The following is a 14,928-nucleotide window of genomic DNA, read 5'->3' as shown; positions in this document are numbered from 1 at the left end:
GCTGTCTCTGGCGGGGTAAATCAAGCTGTTTTAGGAGGGCTTGTGAGATGAAATTGCCTGAGGATCCCGAGTCCACGAGGGCAGGTACTGAAATTAAATGACGTGGGGTGAGCAGTTGTACCGTTAGCAGTGGTAGGGTAGAGATAGCAGGCTCCAATTGGAGGGTACTCACCGCTGGATGTGGGGGGCGAGAGGGGCACACCCGAATGAAGTGCCCTGGAACTCCACAGGAGAGGCACAGCCCCGTGGCGAGACATTGAGCACGCTCAGTGTGTGAGAGGTGATTAGTATCATTTGCATAGGTTCTGGTACTGGAGGACAGGCAGCTGGTGAGGACGGAGAATGAGCGGTTATGTCCGGCTGACAAGCCGTGAGACGTTGGGAGATCTTAACGGCCTTCTGCATAAAGCTCTCCAGTCCGACAGTATCATCATAGAGCGCCATCTGGGCTCTGATCTGTGGATCCAAGCCCTGACGGTAAGCAGTGAGTAGCGCTGCCTCGTTCCATCCACACGAGGCTGCCAGAGTCAGGAGCTGCAGAGTATAGTCACTGGCCGAAGAATCTCCCTGACGGAGGCGGATGAGTTGGTCGGCAATGGAGAGCGAGCCGGTGGATAGGCCGAAGACCTCCTTGAAGTGCAAAGAGAAAGCATCGAAAGAGTTAATTATAGTGGTCTGTGGTTAATTCAACCACCTCACCCGAATAGTTTGCAGGGATGGCCATGGGACTGACAGAGGTAGACTGAGGGTGTGTGACCGGAGAGAGAGCTGTTCGAAGAGCGCCGACCAGCTCTTCGAGGGGATCCGCAGCGGCGGGGTTTGGGAACTCCATCTCCGGTCGTCGGTTCTGGTCTGGTCTTCTGTCAGCAGATAGACACAGGACACAGAGGTAAGTGCAATACAAACAATGGGTTTATTGAGTAGTAGCAGAGGGGAATGAGATGAGCAGAATGTCCAGGTATGCAGGCGGGGAATGGGAATGTCTCTAGGGGCTTATCTGAGTGTGAATGTCCTTTTTCCTTTTCCAGAGGATCCAGAGGTAACAGTGGAGCGTGGAGACAGTGGAGAACTGGTGCGGTGGAGAACAGGGATAGGAACACTGGAGCAACTGGTAAGTAGATAAAAGGTAAGTGGGTCAGCTTAGTCAACATGGAAAGTTTGAGACCAGACAGTGAGTGGAACGGGAGGAGTGCAGGGATATAGTGCTGCTGATTAGTGCTGACAGGTGGCGGTGATTAGAAATCAGGGGATTGGGATCTGGTGGGATGGCATTAACTATCAAAATCAGTTTGAAAAGCAATGTTTACAGGATCATGCGTAAATCAGTGTATTGTAAATCAGTACTGTAAATCAGTGGGTTGTGACCCAAAAATGGGTCGCAGGTCTGTTGTAAAAACGTTGTGTAGGGGCAAAGGGAAAAAATAATGCACATAATAAAATGCATTTAACCGTATAATTGTGCATAGGACAGCAAAATAAATGGGTCTATCAAATTATAAAAGCCAGGAATGGCTTACCAAATCTTTTGTTGTGCACCTCAGAGGCAAATGTATCACTTATATAGAGCAAAAGCAAAACCATTTAAAAACCACCATTAAAGAGGTCCATGTGCTTATATGTTTAAAAGTTGTGTGAATGTTTCATCTTCTGGTGGTTTGTGTTTTAAAATCTGAGACGCACACCTACGGTGAATGACATATGATCTGAATCTGTTCTTTGACAGATTGGTCTCTCTTTTCTTGCCTCTCCCCTCCACACCTGCTCATTCCGTCTTTCTTCTTCCAACCACTATGACCTCTCACCAACACCAGCATCCATTACCCTGATGATACCCATGATCTGTCCATCGCAGCTGAGCATGTGAAGATAGATTTCTCAGGGGACTCAATGCAGGAAAGGTAGTGGATCCTAATGGCTTCAGCTGTGTCTGGGCTAGATAGCGTATAGTGGTAAAGATGTAGTGTTGTAACCAGAATGCTGCAGGTTGAGCCGTCAGCATTGTGTCATTGAACACAGCACTTAGGTTGCTGCAGTGGGACTGTCCCTGTAAAGCTGGTCACTTTAGATCAAAGCATTGGCTAAATGATGAGGTCTGTGGAGTGTTGGTGCTTAACCTCAGTCTTATCTTCACACCATACAGTCTGCACTGCTCAGGGAAACCCTAAGGCCAGTGTAGCTGGACACTTCTGTCAGTCTCATCAATTATTGACTATCAGACCTGTAATCCAGAGAGCTTTGTCTGAGTAGTTTGTGTTAGTAGAATTGCTGCACAAAAGACCATCCTTCTGCTATTCTTTGATGTGAATGTAAACTTTGAAACAATCTTTTAATGTGGCTGTTTCATGATGTTCTATGGCTAGAAACTGTTTCTTGTGCTCTGTGTTTAGGAATCTATACAGTGGATCTACAAAGTTGGTTTTGCTTCAAGACTTCTGAATCAAGATTTTGTAGACATGAAGCTGCGTTTCAACATTGTACCAGAATGCATGAATATACAGTAAATAAATAAAAAATATTAATACAAAATAAATACAATATACTTTATAATTTTATTAATATGATTATTGTCAAGGTCATGATCTGTTTTAGTTTAGTTATGTCTCCGTCAGCCTACCTAGTTTGTTTCCATGGTTATTAGTTAATTAGCTCCACCTGTTACGTTTGCTCCAGGAAGGCAGACAAGGACTGGGCAGGCAGGAATATCAAAAACGATAGGCTTTAATCACAGAGAACTTGAGACGTGTAACACAAACAATAACTGCCTTAATGTAAGGCACGCCTGCCAGCGAAAAGTCCCAAGGAGAATTTTGCCGCTTGTGTGGAGTGGGTGCTGGAGAATATTGGACTGTTTTTCTCCATCTGCCCTGCCGAGGACAGCTCCAGCCCCACTCCCGATCCAGAGCCCAGCCAGCCCTCACCATCTCGCTGCACGGAGTGTTCGCCAGAGCCCACCGCAGCCGCAGAGCCTGAGCCGGCCGCGATTACAGAGCCTACCCCATTTAAAGTGACAGAGCCACTCATCGCCCCGGAGCCTGAACTCAATGCGACTGACCAGGTGTGTGAGCCAGCAACACCGTGCGTCATGGGAATTATAGTGGAGATCAAGGGAATGGAGGAAAACCCCGCCCACGCTCCCACCACTGAGGGTGAGCTGTTATCGGACTCTGAGCTTTTGGACTGTTTGAGTGAGGAGGATTTCTGGTTTCTCCCTTTCCCGTTGCTCCCACCCACCTCCCCATGTTCTCCAGAGCCCCTGCTGGTTCCGTCCAGATCTCCAGAGCCCCTGCTGGTTCCGTCCAGTACTCCTTCCTCAGCCAGCTCCTCTATGAATGTCTCAAGGAGGTTCCCTCCCACTCCCTCCTCTGTATCAGCCAGCCAGTCCATCAGCCCTCTCTCAGCTGCCTCAGGAAGGCCCCTCAGCTCACACTCAGCACGCCATGTCCGGTGGGTCGGTTGCGCTTCGGGACTTCCTGTTACCAGCTACCTCGGGGTTGGATGATCCCCAGTCTTCACCTCCAGCCTTCGAGACCCATCCTCGGTGTCACCCAGGCTCTGCGGCTGCTCAGCTCCAACCTGGGCTCCTACTCCACCGGCGTCATCTCCGTCAGTCGGCCCCCTGGTGTCGGCGGTCCCATCTCCACCATGGCTCCTCCCGCCGTCGACTCCATCGTGGGCCGCCATCCTGGCTGGCCTCTGGACTTCCACCTGGCTCCTCCTGCTCCTCCGGTTTCTGTCAGCCTACCTAGTTTGTTTCCATGGTTCTTAGTTAATTAGCTCCACATCTGTTTCTCCTTGATTGTGTTTAGCATTAAAAGCCTGTGTTCTCCCCTGGTCCCTTGTCCGTTATCATTTGCTTTGTGTTTTGCTACCCCATGCTCCTGGATTTCCTTTGTTTCTTCTGAGAATTATTATTAAAAGACTATTATTTGAAACCTTCCTTCGTCGTGCACTTTTATAGCATAGCACCCGTAACAATCATGAACTATAGGATCAACAATATTCAAAATAAAATGTATAAAATAATGTAATTAAATCAAAATAATATAATTTATAATATAATTGATATAAAATGAATAACGGATAAAAGTCATTTAAATTATTTATTATTAACACAGCATCAGAAAATTTGAACAGGAAATTTTCATTTTTAAATGTCTCCTGAATTTAGTTCATGTAACCTGAAAATGTTGTCATCTGCCTATTTTATTAAATGAGATAAATTTGATATTAAGAACAAAAGAGAAAGTTTTCTCCTCCCCTTTAACAGTTGTTATGGCTATTAATTTAGCTGTTTTATCTATTACATGCTTAATTGCTTCTTATTATTAGCATTTAGCATGTTTTTCTCTGTTGTCCTGAGATACAATTACAACCCACTGTAATATATGTAACATTTCTTCTTATTTCGTATGTGCTTTGGAATTGTCAAACATGGAGGGGAAAAATTGTGTGTGGAAGCTTCATGAAACGACAACAACAAAACCTCCTTACTCTGCACTTAATTTATTGCAGTGTCCTTGATCCCATCTGTGCAGTTTGACAAATGATCAGACTTGTCATCAAGCCAGTAATTTATTAAGAAATCCTCATATTAGTGAAAGTCTCCAGGCTCTGATTGGACGTTCGAATGTAGGGTGTTTGATGGCTGATGGATGGAGCCAGAGCCCTGTTGTCATCTTAATCGGGGTTTATACGGTGATGGATGTTGTCATCTTAATAAGGGTTGGTTGGGAGATTGATGAGATGCTCTGTGACAGCAGGGTCAATGAGCTGGCCGTCCGTGGAGAAGAGGAGGCGGGGTCATGCGAGGACAGAACATGGAATGGCCATTTCACATGACAGCGCAGTCCCACAATGTCCACTCATGCACGCCTGCTCGCTGACGACAGAGACATCATTTCTCTCATTCCCGCTCTTTCTTTTATTCTCTCCGTGTTCCAGTTCTCTTTTCTACCATCTTATGCCTGCAGCCGTATAATGGGCTTTTTGAATTGTGTAATTATTTTACATTGGTCATTCACAGACTGCGGAAAGTGCTTCTGAAAACAACCCTCTTAGCGGAAAGCCTTTCAAAGAGAAAAGTAACAATTAGCACTATATCCCGCTGACTTTGAAAGAAGAACTAAAAAATTTAATAATAAGCACTTAATTTTCTGTTTTTCTTAGAAATGGAGACTGCAAAAAAGCAGATGGATACGGACAAGAAGGCTATAGATGAACTGGTGCGGGAGAGGGACATCCTGAATAAGGTGTGTGTGGACACGAGTTTCTAACTAACTAACTTCTAATGATTTTTCCCAAGAATATGTCTCGAAAATGACCTCTATAGAATGTACAAAATGTAATAAAACCACCTTAAAGAAATGCACCTACAAGGAAAACATAAACGGACAAAGCAATGTTCATCTATAGGGCTGTACATTACATTCATACATACATACACACACACATATATATCATTTTATTAATACAATTTTGTTTATTTTGATTATTTGTGTTTAATTAAATTATAAATCAAATAATTATTACATTTCACACACATAAAAAGCCCCTTAAATATAGATTTATTTATTTATTTGGATTATTATTTAATTTAAAAATATATACAATAATTAATCAAATTAATCACACACATAAAAATTACATAATTATGTTTAATTAAATGATATATCAAATAAATCATCAAATACATGACGCACACACACACACATTAAAAGCCCCTAAAACATAAAAAAATATTATTTGTTTGTTTGTTTGATTAATTAAATAATATATCGAATGAATGAATGAATGATGCATTTATATAGTACTTTGTGTATTGCTGTACACCCAAAGCGCTTTACAATCATGTGGGTGGGTCTCTCCTCAACCACCACCAGTATGCAGCATCCACTTGGATGATGCGACGGCAGCCACAGTACAACGGCGCCAGTGCGCTTACGACACACCAGCTACAGGTGGAGAGGAGAGAGAGTCATAGAGCCAATCAAGTGTATGGGGATTATTAGGAGGCCATGATAGACAAGGGCCAGTAGAGGGAATTTGGCCGGGACACCAGGGTTACACCCCTACTCTTTACGAGAAGTGCCATGGGATTAATTAATGACCACAGAGAGTCAGGACCTCGGTTTAACGTCTCATCTTAAAGACGGTGCTTTTTGATGGTATAGTGACGGGGACACACACAGACCACAGGTTGAGCACCCCCTGCTGGCCTCACTAGCACCTCTTCCAACAGCAACCTAGTTTTCACCGGAGGTCTCCCATCCAGGTACTGACCAGGCTCAACCCTGCTTAGCTTCAGTGTGCAACCAGTCTTGGGCTGCAGGGTGATATGGCTGTGGTAAATAAATAATCAAATGGATCACAAACATTAAAAAGCCCTTAAAATCTTATTAATTTATTGTTTTTGTTTAATTAAATGGTATATCAAATAATTTTCTGCAGCGGTTCTGCATTTTCACAGTTCTCATAGCTTCCCCACGCTGTTATGATGCACAGATGGATTTCAGAAAACAAGAGAAGGTGCATGATGTTTCTGCTGACATGCTGAATATTGCATTGCTATTGTGCTTATGAAAAAACAGGATATTCATATTTAATTGCACAGGAGACACTCTGTCTCACACACACACACACACACGCTGTGGCATACAAACAAGGCTTTTGATATCAGCTTACCTTGGAGAATCATTCCTTTGATCTATTGAACAGCAATACATCACAGAATAAAATCATCCTATTCTCAAGCTCGGTTTTTTACGCCTGTTTTCTGAAAATCTTGAGTCACTCTTGCTAAGTATATTTACAAATTGATCTTTGCGTCAGCATGTGCATGTTTTTTCCAGAATATGATCAAGGCGGCCAATGAAACAGACAAACAGCAGACCATTGTTAAGCTACACGAACAGTCAAAGAAGTCTCTGGAACAGGAGATTTTAAACTACAGGGACGAAGCCCAGAAACAACGAAAAATCATCTACCAGCTGGAGAAAGAGAGGGATCGCTACATAAACGAGGCCAGTGAGCTCACCAAGAAGGTACAGCACACACACACACACACACACACACACACACACACACAAATTAGCCATTGCTCAGTGAAGGATTGAGAATGTCACCTTGAAGTTAATTTTGTTATTTTGAAATATTTTGAAATGTTGATGTTATCATACTAGTTTCTGTATTTTTTCTATCAAAACAGAATGATTTAAAGTGAGACAAGCCAACTAAACAAATAAACATGATGTCACTTCCTGAAGGATGATGTAATTAATGGTGGCTTTTATTGTAGGAAGTTTACAAAAGAGGATAGAAAGTAAAATTGAGGACAGAGGAAAAACCTACAAAAAGACTATTGATTAGTGCTGTCAAATGATTAATCGCATCCAAAATAAAAGTTTTTGTTTACATAATATATGTGTGTATACTGTGTATATTTATTATGTATATATAAATACAAACACATGCATGCTTTTATTTAAGAAAAATGTTATATTTATGTATTAAATATATTTATATCATAAAATATAAGAATATGAATATATAAATGTATAAACGTAAATATTTTCTAAATATATACTGTATGTGTGTGTATTTATATACACATAATAAATATACACAATACACATACATATATAATGTAAACAAAAACTTTTATTTTGAATGCGATTACTCGCGAATAATCGTTTGACAGCACTACTATTAATTTAAAGATGATTTGTATAAAATATTTAAATTAGAAAAGGGAAAAAGAAACACAATTAGGTGTAGGATTTACTTTGAAACAATATTTACTCAGAAATTGCTTGTAAATGGCTCAGATAATTACAAAGAAGCAGCAAGTAACACACTGAATTAAATGAATTGTGGAATTTTTAAGTATTAGACTAAAATTGTATTTTTTAAAAACATGCTACAATAATCTGTTTTAAATAAATCAGTCCATCCATCCATCTATCTATCTGAAGATTGAGTGTAATCTATAGTACAGTACTGAGAATGCAACAAATAATTGCGCTGAGATGTGAATTGAATTTGAACCCATTTCAAAACATGATAAATTAAATATTTTATCGTTTGTACGTTTAAATGTTTAATCGTTTGTACTAAAACGATTATTCGCGATTAGGGGAAGTCGTGGCCTAATGGTTAGAGAGTCGGACTCGTAATCGAAAGGTTGCGGGTTCGAGTCCCCGGCCGGCAGGGATTGTAGGTGGGGGGAGTGAATGTACAGCGCTCTCTCCACCCTCAATACCATGACTGAGGTGCCCTTGAGCAAGGCACCGAACCCCCAATTGCTCCCCGGGCGCCGCAGCATGGCTGCCCACTGCTCCGTGTGTGTGTGTGTGTGTGTGTGTGTGTGTGTGCGTGTGTGTGTGTGTGCGTGTGTGCGTGTGTGCGCGTGTGTGCGCGCGCACCTGGTATTCATCACGTCCTGGGGACCAAATGTCTTGTGGGGACATTTTTTGGTCCCCATGAGGAAACAAGCTTATAAATCATACAGCATAAAGTTTTTTGAAAATCTAAAAATGCAGCATGTTTCCTGTGAGGGCTAAGTTTAGGTGTAGGGTTGGTGTAGGGCAATAGCACATACAGATTGTACAGTATAAAAACCATTACGCCTATGGGATGTCCCCATAAAACATGGAAACCCAACATGCGTGTGTGTGTGTGTGCACTTGGATGGGTTAAACGCAGAGCACCAATTTCGAGTATGGGTCACCATACTTGACAATACGTCACGACTTTTAAATATAGCTTGTGTAGTTTGATGTATTTACATTCATACTTGCATAAAGTATGTTTTAGGTCTAAGAGTGAAAAAAATTTCAAACCCCCTCACATTTCTTTCTCTTACGATGTTTTACTTTCTAAGAGTTGGTGAAAGTCGAGAGTCTCTTGGTTTCTGTCTTGTAATCCCTGAAGGCATTTCTTCACTCTATAGTACTTCAGCATGCTTGTGTGAGTCATCTTACTGATGACTTTATAAAACTGTTGCTATCGCAACAGTGCGATGTGTGTGTGCCGTTTTATACACACTTCAAGGCAGTAACTTTTAGGCACTTATGGACAAACTTGTTTAGGTATAATGGGAAACTATCAAGTTAAATCAAGCGTGCCGTGAACAACATAATTAGAGAACGGTCTGATTGGGTCTGATGTTTAACCTGTTTTAATTACATGACGGTATTTCAACTTTATATCAATAATCTACATTTCTTAAGGGGCCAGTCACCCAAAAAATTAAAATTCTGTTATTTTCTGTACAAACTTCTTTTGTGTTCCATGGATGACAGTAAGTCATAAAGGTTTGAAACAACATATGGGTGAGTAAATTATGACAGGATTATTATTTTGGGGTGAACTATTCCTTTAAACGAGCTCTGCAGTTTGCTTCATTATCTCACCATGACCTTTTATAAGAGACCTTATAACATGAGGAAATTACAGTTTGGTTGATGTGTCGCCTGCTATTCTTAGTTAATGTCATTCATTTAAATAGCATACATGTGGAAATGCATTAGATGCAAAGAAGAAAAAAGTTATTTTTAAGATGACTGATTGGCCAGTCACTTAGTAAGAAATTACATTTTCTGCTAGAATGTTTCTGCTGCTCTCAAGTTATTCTTTTAAATGAAATTTTCTGATGATTAAAACCATCTGTTGACTGATTTTCTTTTTCTTTTTCAAAGCGGTGGTGTTAATTATAATTACAGACTATGATGTGATGGTCATTAAATAGCTTTGTACTAAAACTATCTATCTTGAACAGTAGTCCATGAAAAATGTGTCTTATTTTTTTGGTGTTGACACACCCCTTAGCATCCTGGCATTTGCCCTGACATTTGTTTTCTCAGGTTTTATGACGAGAAAGTGCACTGCAGCATGAACCAGAGGATTCAGGTTTACATTCAGCTCCAGGCACATCCTCTAACTCTCTTTCTGTCTTGGACAGATAAGACCAAACATAATATATTCCATATAATAGTGTTCCTGTTTCTGTGTAAACTAGCTGGATCATCCTTTGAATATCTGCACTGTAAAATATTGCCAGGATTTTACAAAATTTAACAGTGTTTCTTGCAATAAAATAATTATTATATTACATTTACAGAGTACAGTGACAGGCTGTTTCTATCTATAGATTCTTCCTTTACTCACAGCTCTCATTATACCGTCTTACACACCAAACAGTGCAAGCAGTCGCCTTCAGTTTTTAGTTTTCAGCTACATAAAGGTTGTGCTGCAGAAGGTGTATATTTTCGAACAGCTATCACAGTTTCCTAGGAACCAGAGGCTATTTGAGACACAACATCGCTTTCATGTATTCAGCACTGCTAACATTTGCTTTCTTTCAGAGAGATTTTTTTGAAAAGTTAATAATCTAATTCCAGGTAAAAAATGCTCAGCTGTAAGCATTAGTGAGGCCGCGTGTTGAAAAAGCTCTTAGCTAATGGTTTTGAGATTGCCTCCTGAGATCTGACTCCACAACTGTAGCTTGCTAGTACTTTGCAGAGAATAAAAATTCTTCTGATTTATAATAAGAAACACGGTTCAAACAAGTAGGTCTATAATGCCTGAAGAAAGCTATTCGTTTGCATTCCCATTCAGCTGGTGCAGGAAGCGTGCAAGAATGCCATTTTCCCAAAAATGAGTTGGGGAAGCCATTTGATTGTATTCTAGTTAAAACGAAAGAATCGCAAAGCTCGGGTGAAATGCTACAGAGCCGGTGCCGCTATAGAGTTAGAATCGGTGAATGCGGTTTACAGGTTTCATAGACAGAGGATGTGCGCCAAATGAGTCGCTGTAGAAACCGAATACTTCAATGGTTGCGTTGAAATAGCTCAAATCGAGAGCCAACGCAGTGACACGTGAAATAAAACGTCCTCATGTATTAAAGAAGAGTTGCTTGATTAAGTGCTGGAAACAGAGGATGATGGGCACAGAACGGTAACAAAACTCTGAGACATTTATAGTCACACACAGGTGTATTGTGCAAACTGTACTTTAGGGATGTTTAGATAGCTATATGAGAATTCACGTTCACATTTTTTTTTTTTTTTTTATATTTAACTTACAGATCTCAGTTTAAATGCTTCAGTTTGTTTTCTATTCTCTTCTATCAGTTTAAATGCTTAAGTTGTTTTGATATTATATTATATTACGTTAGGCGTATATTATAAACCTAATAAACAATTGACCTTGCTTTTTTTAATGGAGTCACTTATGCTCATCAAGTCTATATTTATTTGATCAAAATACAGGAAAAAAAGTAATATTGTGAACTCTTAGGCTATTGCAATTTCTAATATTGGTTTTCTATTTTAATATATTTTAAAATATAGTGTATTCCTGTGATGCAAAGCTGAATTTTCAGCATCATTACTCCAGTCTTCAGTGTCACATGGTCCTTCAGAAATGACTAATATTCTGATTTATTATCAGTGTTGAAACTGTTGTGCTGCTTAATATTTTTTGGAACCTCTTTTTCTTTGATTCTTTGATTAGGCTAATAAAAAGTTAAAAAGAACAGCATTAATTAAAAATATAAATATTTTCTAACACTATAAGTCAACAATCACTTTTTATCCATTTAACACATCCTTGCTGAATAAAAGTATTAATAAAAAAAAAAGAAAAAATTGACTGACCCCAAACTTTTGAATAGTGTATATTGTAACACAAAATTTCTATTTTGAATGAACACTGTTCTTTTTCACTTTTTATTTCTCAAAGAATCCTGAAAAATATCACAGGTCCCAAAAAATATTAAGCAGCACAACTTTTTCCAACATTGATTATAAATTAGCATATTAGAATGATTTCTGAAGGATCATGTGACACTGAAAATTCAGCTTTGCTTCACAGGAATAAATTATATTTTAAATTATATTAAAATAGAAAACTGTTATTTTAAATTGCAATAATATTTCACAATAATATTTTGCGAAATATTATTCAGTATTTTTTATCAAATAGAGCATTGAAGAGCATAAGAAACTTCTTTAAAAAATGTACTGATCCCAAACGAACGGCAGTGTATTGTACTGTAAAAAAATTTTCTCAGGTAACCTAAAATGTACATTATTTAGTTACATCAAGGGTCAAATCAAATATAAATAGCACATTAAAGTTAAAAGTTGCACACTTTTTTTGTGCGCGCGCTGTACAGGTCTGGTATAAAGAATGTTTTTGCTCAGGTGGCCGAAATGCCGAAAAGTTTTGCTCAGCAAGAAAAAAAAAATAGAGGGAACATTGCACATAAGTTTGTTATAAATATCAATTTATAATAAGAGTGATATTAAACATTTATTTGCAGTATTGCCTGTTGCCCCCTTCACACATCAGCATTGCATTACATCCAGTAGTTAATTAGAAAACAGCTGTCTTTTCAAATATAATTTTAAATGCAAATCTGTAGATCTTCAGTCTGTAATTTGATAAGGCCAGCGCATATCATCCCCAGACTGTCTCATTATATTTCACCAATGTTCCGCCATCATTAATGGCATGTTATTTATAGAAAACCATTAAGGGTGATCGTCCTTTAGTCCTGTATAATAAGATTGATAAAAATTTCTTAGCATTTTATTAGTGAACCTTTAAATAATGAGAGCATGCATGTTCTCCTTTATATCTGTACATGAAAAATCATTTGTAAACATTATATAAGCAGTAAATGTGAAGCTGTGTGATGAAGTGAGGTTTTTGAGCACATACAATTTTGATATATAAATCCTTTTTCCTTTAAAAGAGGACATGTGTTTTCATAGACGTAATGTAAAGATATGGTACTGTAGTGCTATTTCTCTTTGAACTTTTTCTAGGTTAGATTATTTGACATCTGACACGATTAATTACTCTATGCACTGCAGTGCTCCACATAATCCCCCAGTGGACAAAACCAATGTGTTGTCCTATAGGATGACATTTAAGGGGATAAAAAAGTATGACTTTTGTCAGGTTCAGATCAGTGAATTTAGCTTGGTTTATAGAGGAGGTGATGGAGAAACTCTACGGTGTTCGCAAGTTTGATTTATAAGGTCCTGGAGCTGACTATGAATTGTGAGTTGCTCAATTTACGGGAAGTGGCTGGCGTTATTTTCTCATGCTTTGGTTGATTATATACACACTACTTTCAGAAAGGCTGAGTATTTACAACCAGTGGGCTCATCTGACACATGCACCTTTCTTTATCTCTACGGACACAATATGCTTGGCCTGTATGTTTGAAAGCTGTTGTCAAAATATTTCTACAGGAGCTATTTAACCTTCAAAATAGCACATGTGAGTTTGAATGGCATGGCCTTAGACACATTCTGCTATCAATTTAACGTAAAAATCCCATGGATTTTTGAAGCCTGTACTTAAAGTAAATATATATTTTTTGTCATTTCAACCAAACCCTTCTAAAACGGTGTATTTTTGTGCTTTGCTAAATGCACAAGTGAAAAGGTTAACATGGATTGGCAACTATTCAGATTGCAGTGAAATTCAATAAAGGCAAGTTGTTCGGTTCTCTAAACATGACATGTGGTGAAAAAGGTAAAGGCAGTTCTGAGTCTGTATTTGCATCAGTGCAAGGTTGCATAACCTCTTGATGAATAACATAAACACCATTCCAAAATTTTGGCAGAAAGGCTGTACGAAGCAGCAGGCAACAAAATGATGTTGCCTCACATTATACCCTGTTTTGACCAAAATCTGTGGGAGCATCACTTTTGTCTTTCACAGATAAAGCAATCATACATTACGGTGGCCTAATTTTCTTTCAAAAATTATAGCAATATTTGAAAGCGTCCTAAATAATATTAACTGTACATAATATATTATTCATTGAAAGTGGGAGTGTTGAGTTGTCTGTTCTTTTCTAAAAAAAACTATAGGTATTGTGGAAAAAATAAAATAGATTATGTTTTTATTAGCATTTTCATTGTTAGATTATTTAAATATGATTATTTTAATGATTATTATTTTAATTTATTATTTTATTAATTAATTATACATATTACTCATTGGCTCATCATTGGGCCTAAGAACCACGTGTATATATATATATATACTTTTATATTGTAATATGCAGGTTTTTTTTTTCTGCTTATTAGCAGCATCATATTTACACTTCAGGAATTATGCAACTCCAAAATGCACTGTGATTGTCACGGTCGGTGGTTGTAGAAAGGCGCTCACAACGACGAATAATGAAAACGTATATTTATTGGCATCAACCACCAATAGCCATTTACAACATTAAGATCCGACAAACACAGAGGGAGAACTGAGGACTTATAAAGGGAGTGGAACAAACGAGGAAACAAGGTAATTAATAGAACACAGGTGATGAATATAACTAATTAACAAAACTGGGTCATGAACTAAAACAGGAAGAACCAAATATGGGCAGAAAGGAAACTAAACAGAAACAGATATATTACAGTATCTCCCCCTCCCGGAAGGTGCGTCCCGCACCGTAACAGTAACATCGGGGAGGGGGGGGCGGGCGTCCTGGAGGCTAGAGCAGGACCAGGATAGGACAGGGGAGCCTCCAGGACGGATCAGGAGCCTTGGGAGACCATGGCAGGACTGGAGATTCGGGAGGCCATGGCGGATCTGGAGCCTTGGGAGGCCATGGCAGGACTGGGGATTCGGGAGACCATGGCGGATCCGGAGCCTTGGGAGGCCATGGCAGGACTGGAGATTCGGGAGACCATGGCGGATCCGGAGCCTTGGGAGGCCATGGCAGGACTGGAGATTCGGGAGGCCATGGCGGATCTGGAGACTCAGGAGTCCATGGTGGATCAGAGTCCATTGTGGCCTTGGCCTTTGGCCTGGCCACACAGACTGGGACTATATGGCCCCCCCCCAAAATTTCTTTGGGAAAGTTCCCCTCTGGGGGCCACATTGGAGGAGCGGGCACTGGAGGGC

At 39.5% G+C, this 14,928-nt stretch overlaps 1 protein-coding gene across 2 annotated transcripts in view; it reads left to right on the top strand.

Annotated features, from left to right (window-relative positions):
• The window catches only part of LOC306873648 (cilia- and flagella-associated protein 58-like), a 113,082-nt gene that overhangs the window by 11,337 nt on the left and 86,817 nt on the right, over positions 1-14,928 (top strand). For both annotated transcript variants that reach the window (XR_013784515.1, XM_079423091.1), the window contains exons 8-9: positions 5,167-5,249; positions 6,849-7,040. Coding sequence is in view for 1 of the 2 variants with exons in the window: in XM_079423091.1 (XP_079279217.1) it covers positions 5,167-5,249; positions 6,849-7,040 (275 nt within the window). In the remaining variant the exon portion in view is untranslated. The remainder of the gene's footprint in view (positions 1-5,166; positions 5,250-6,848; positions 7,041-14,928) is intronic.

Source organism: Barbus barbus (assembly GCF_936440315.1).
Source record: "Barbus barbus genome assembly, chromosome: 8".
Classification (NCBI taxonomy): Eukaryota; Metazoa; Chordata; class Actinopteri; order Cypriniformes; family Cyprinidae; genus Barbus; species Barbus barbus.
Note: the sequence above shows the minus strand (reverse complement) of the source record. Positions and strands in the feature narration are given on the sequence as shown.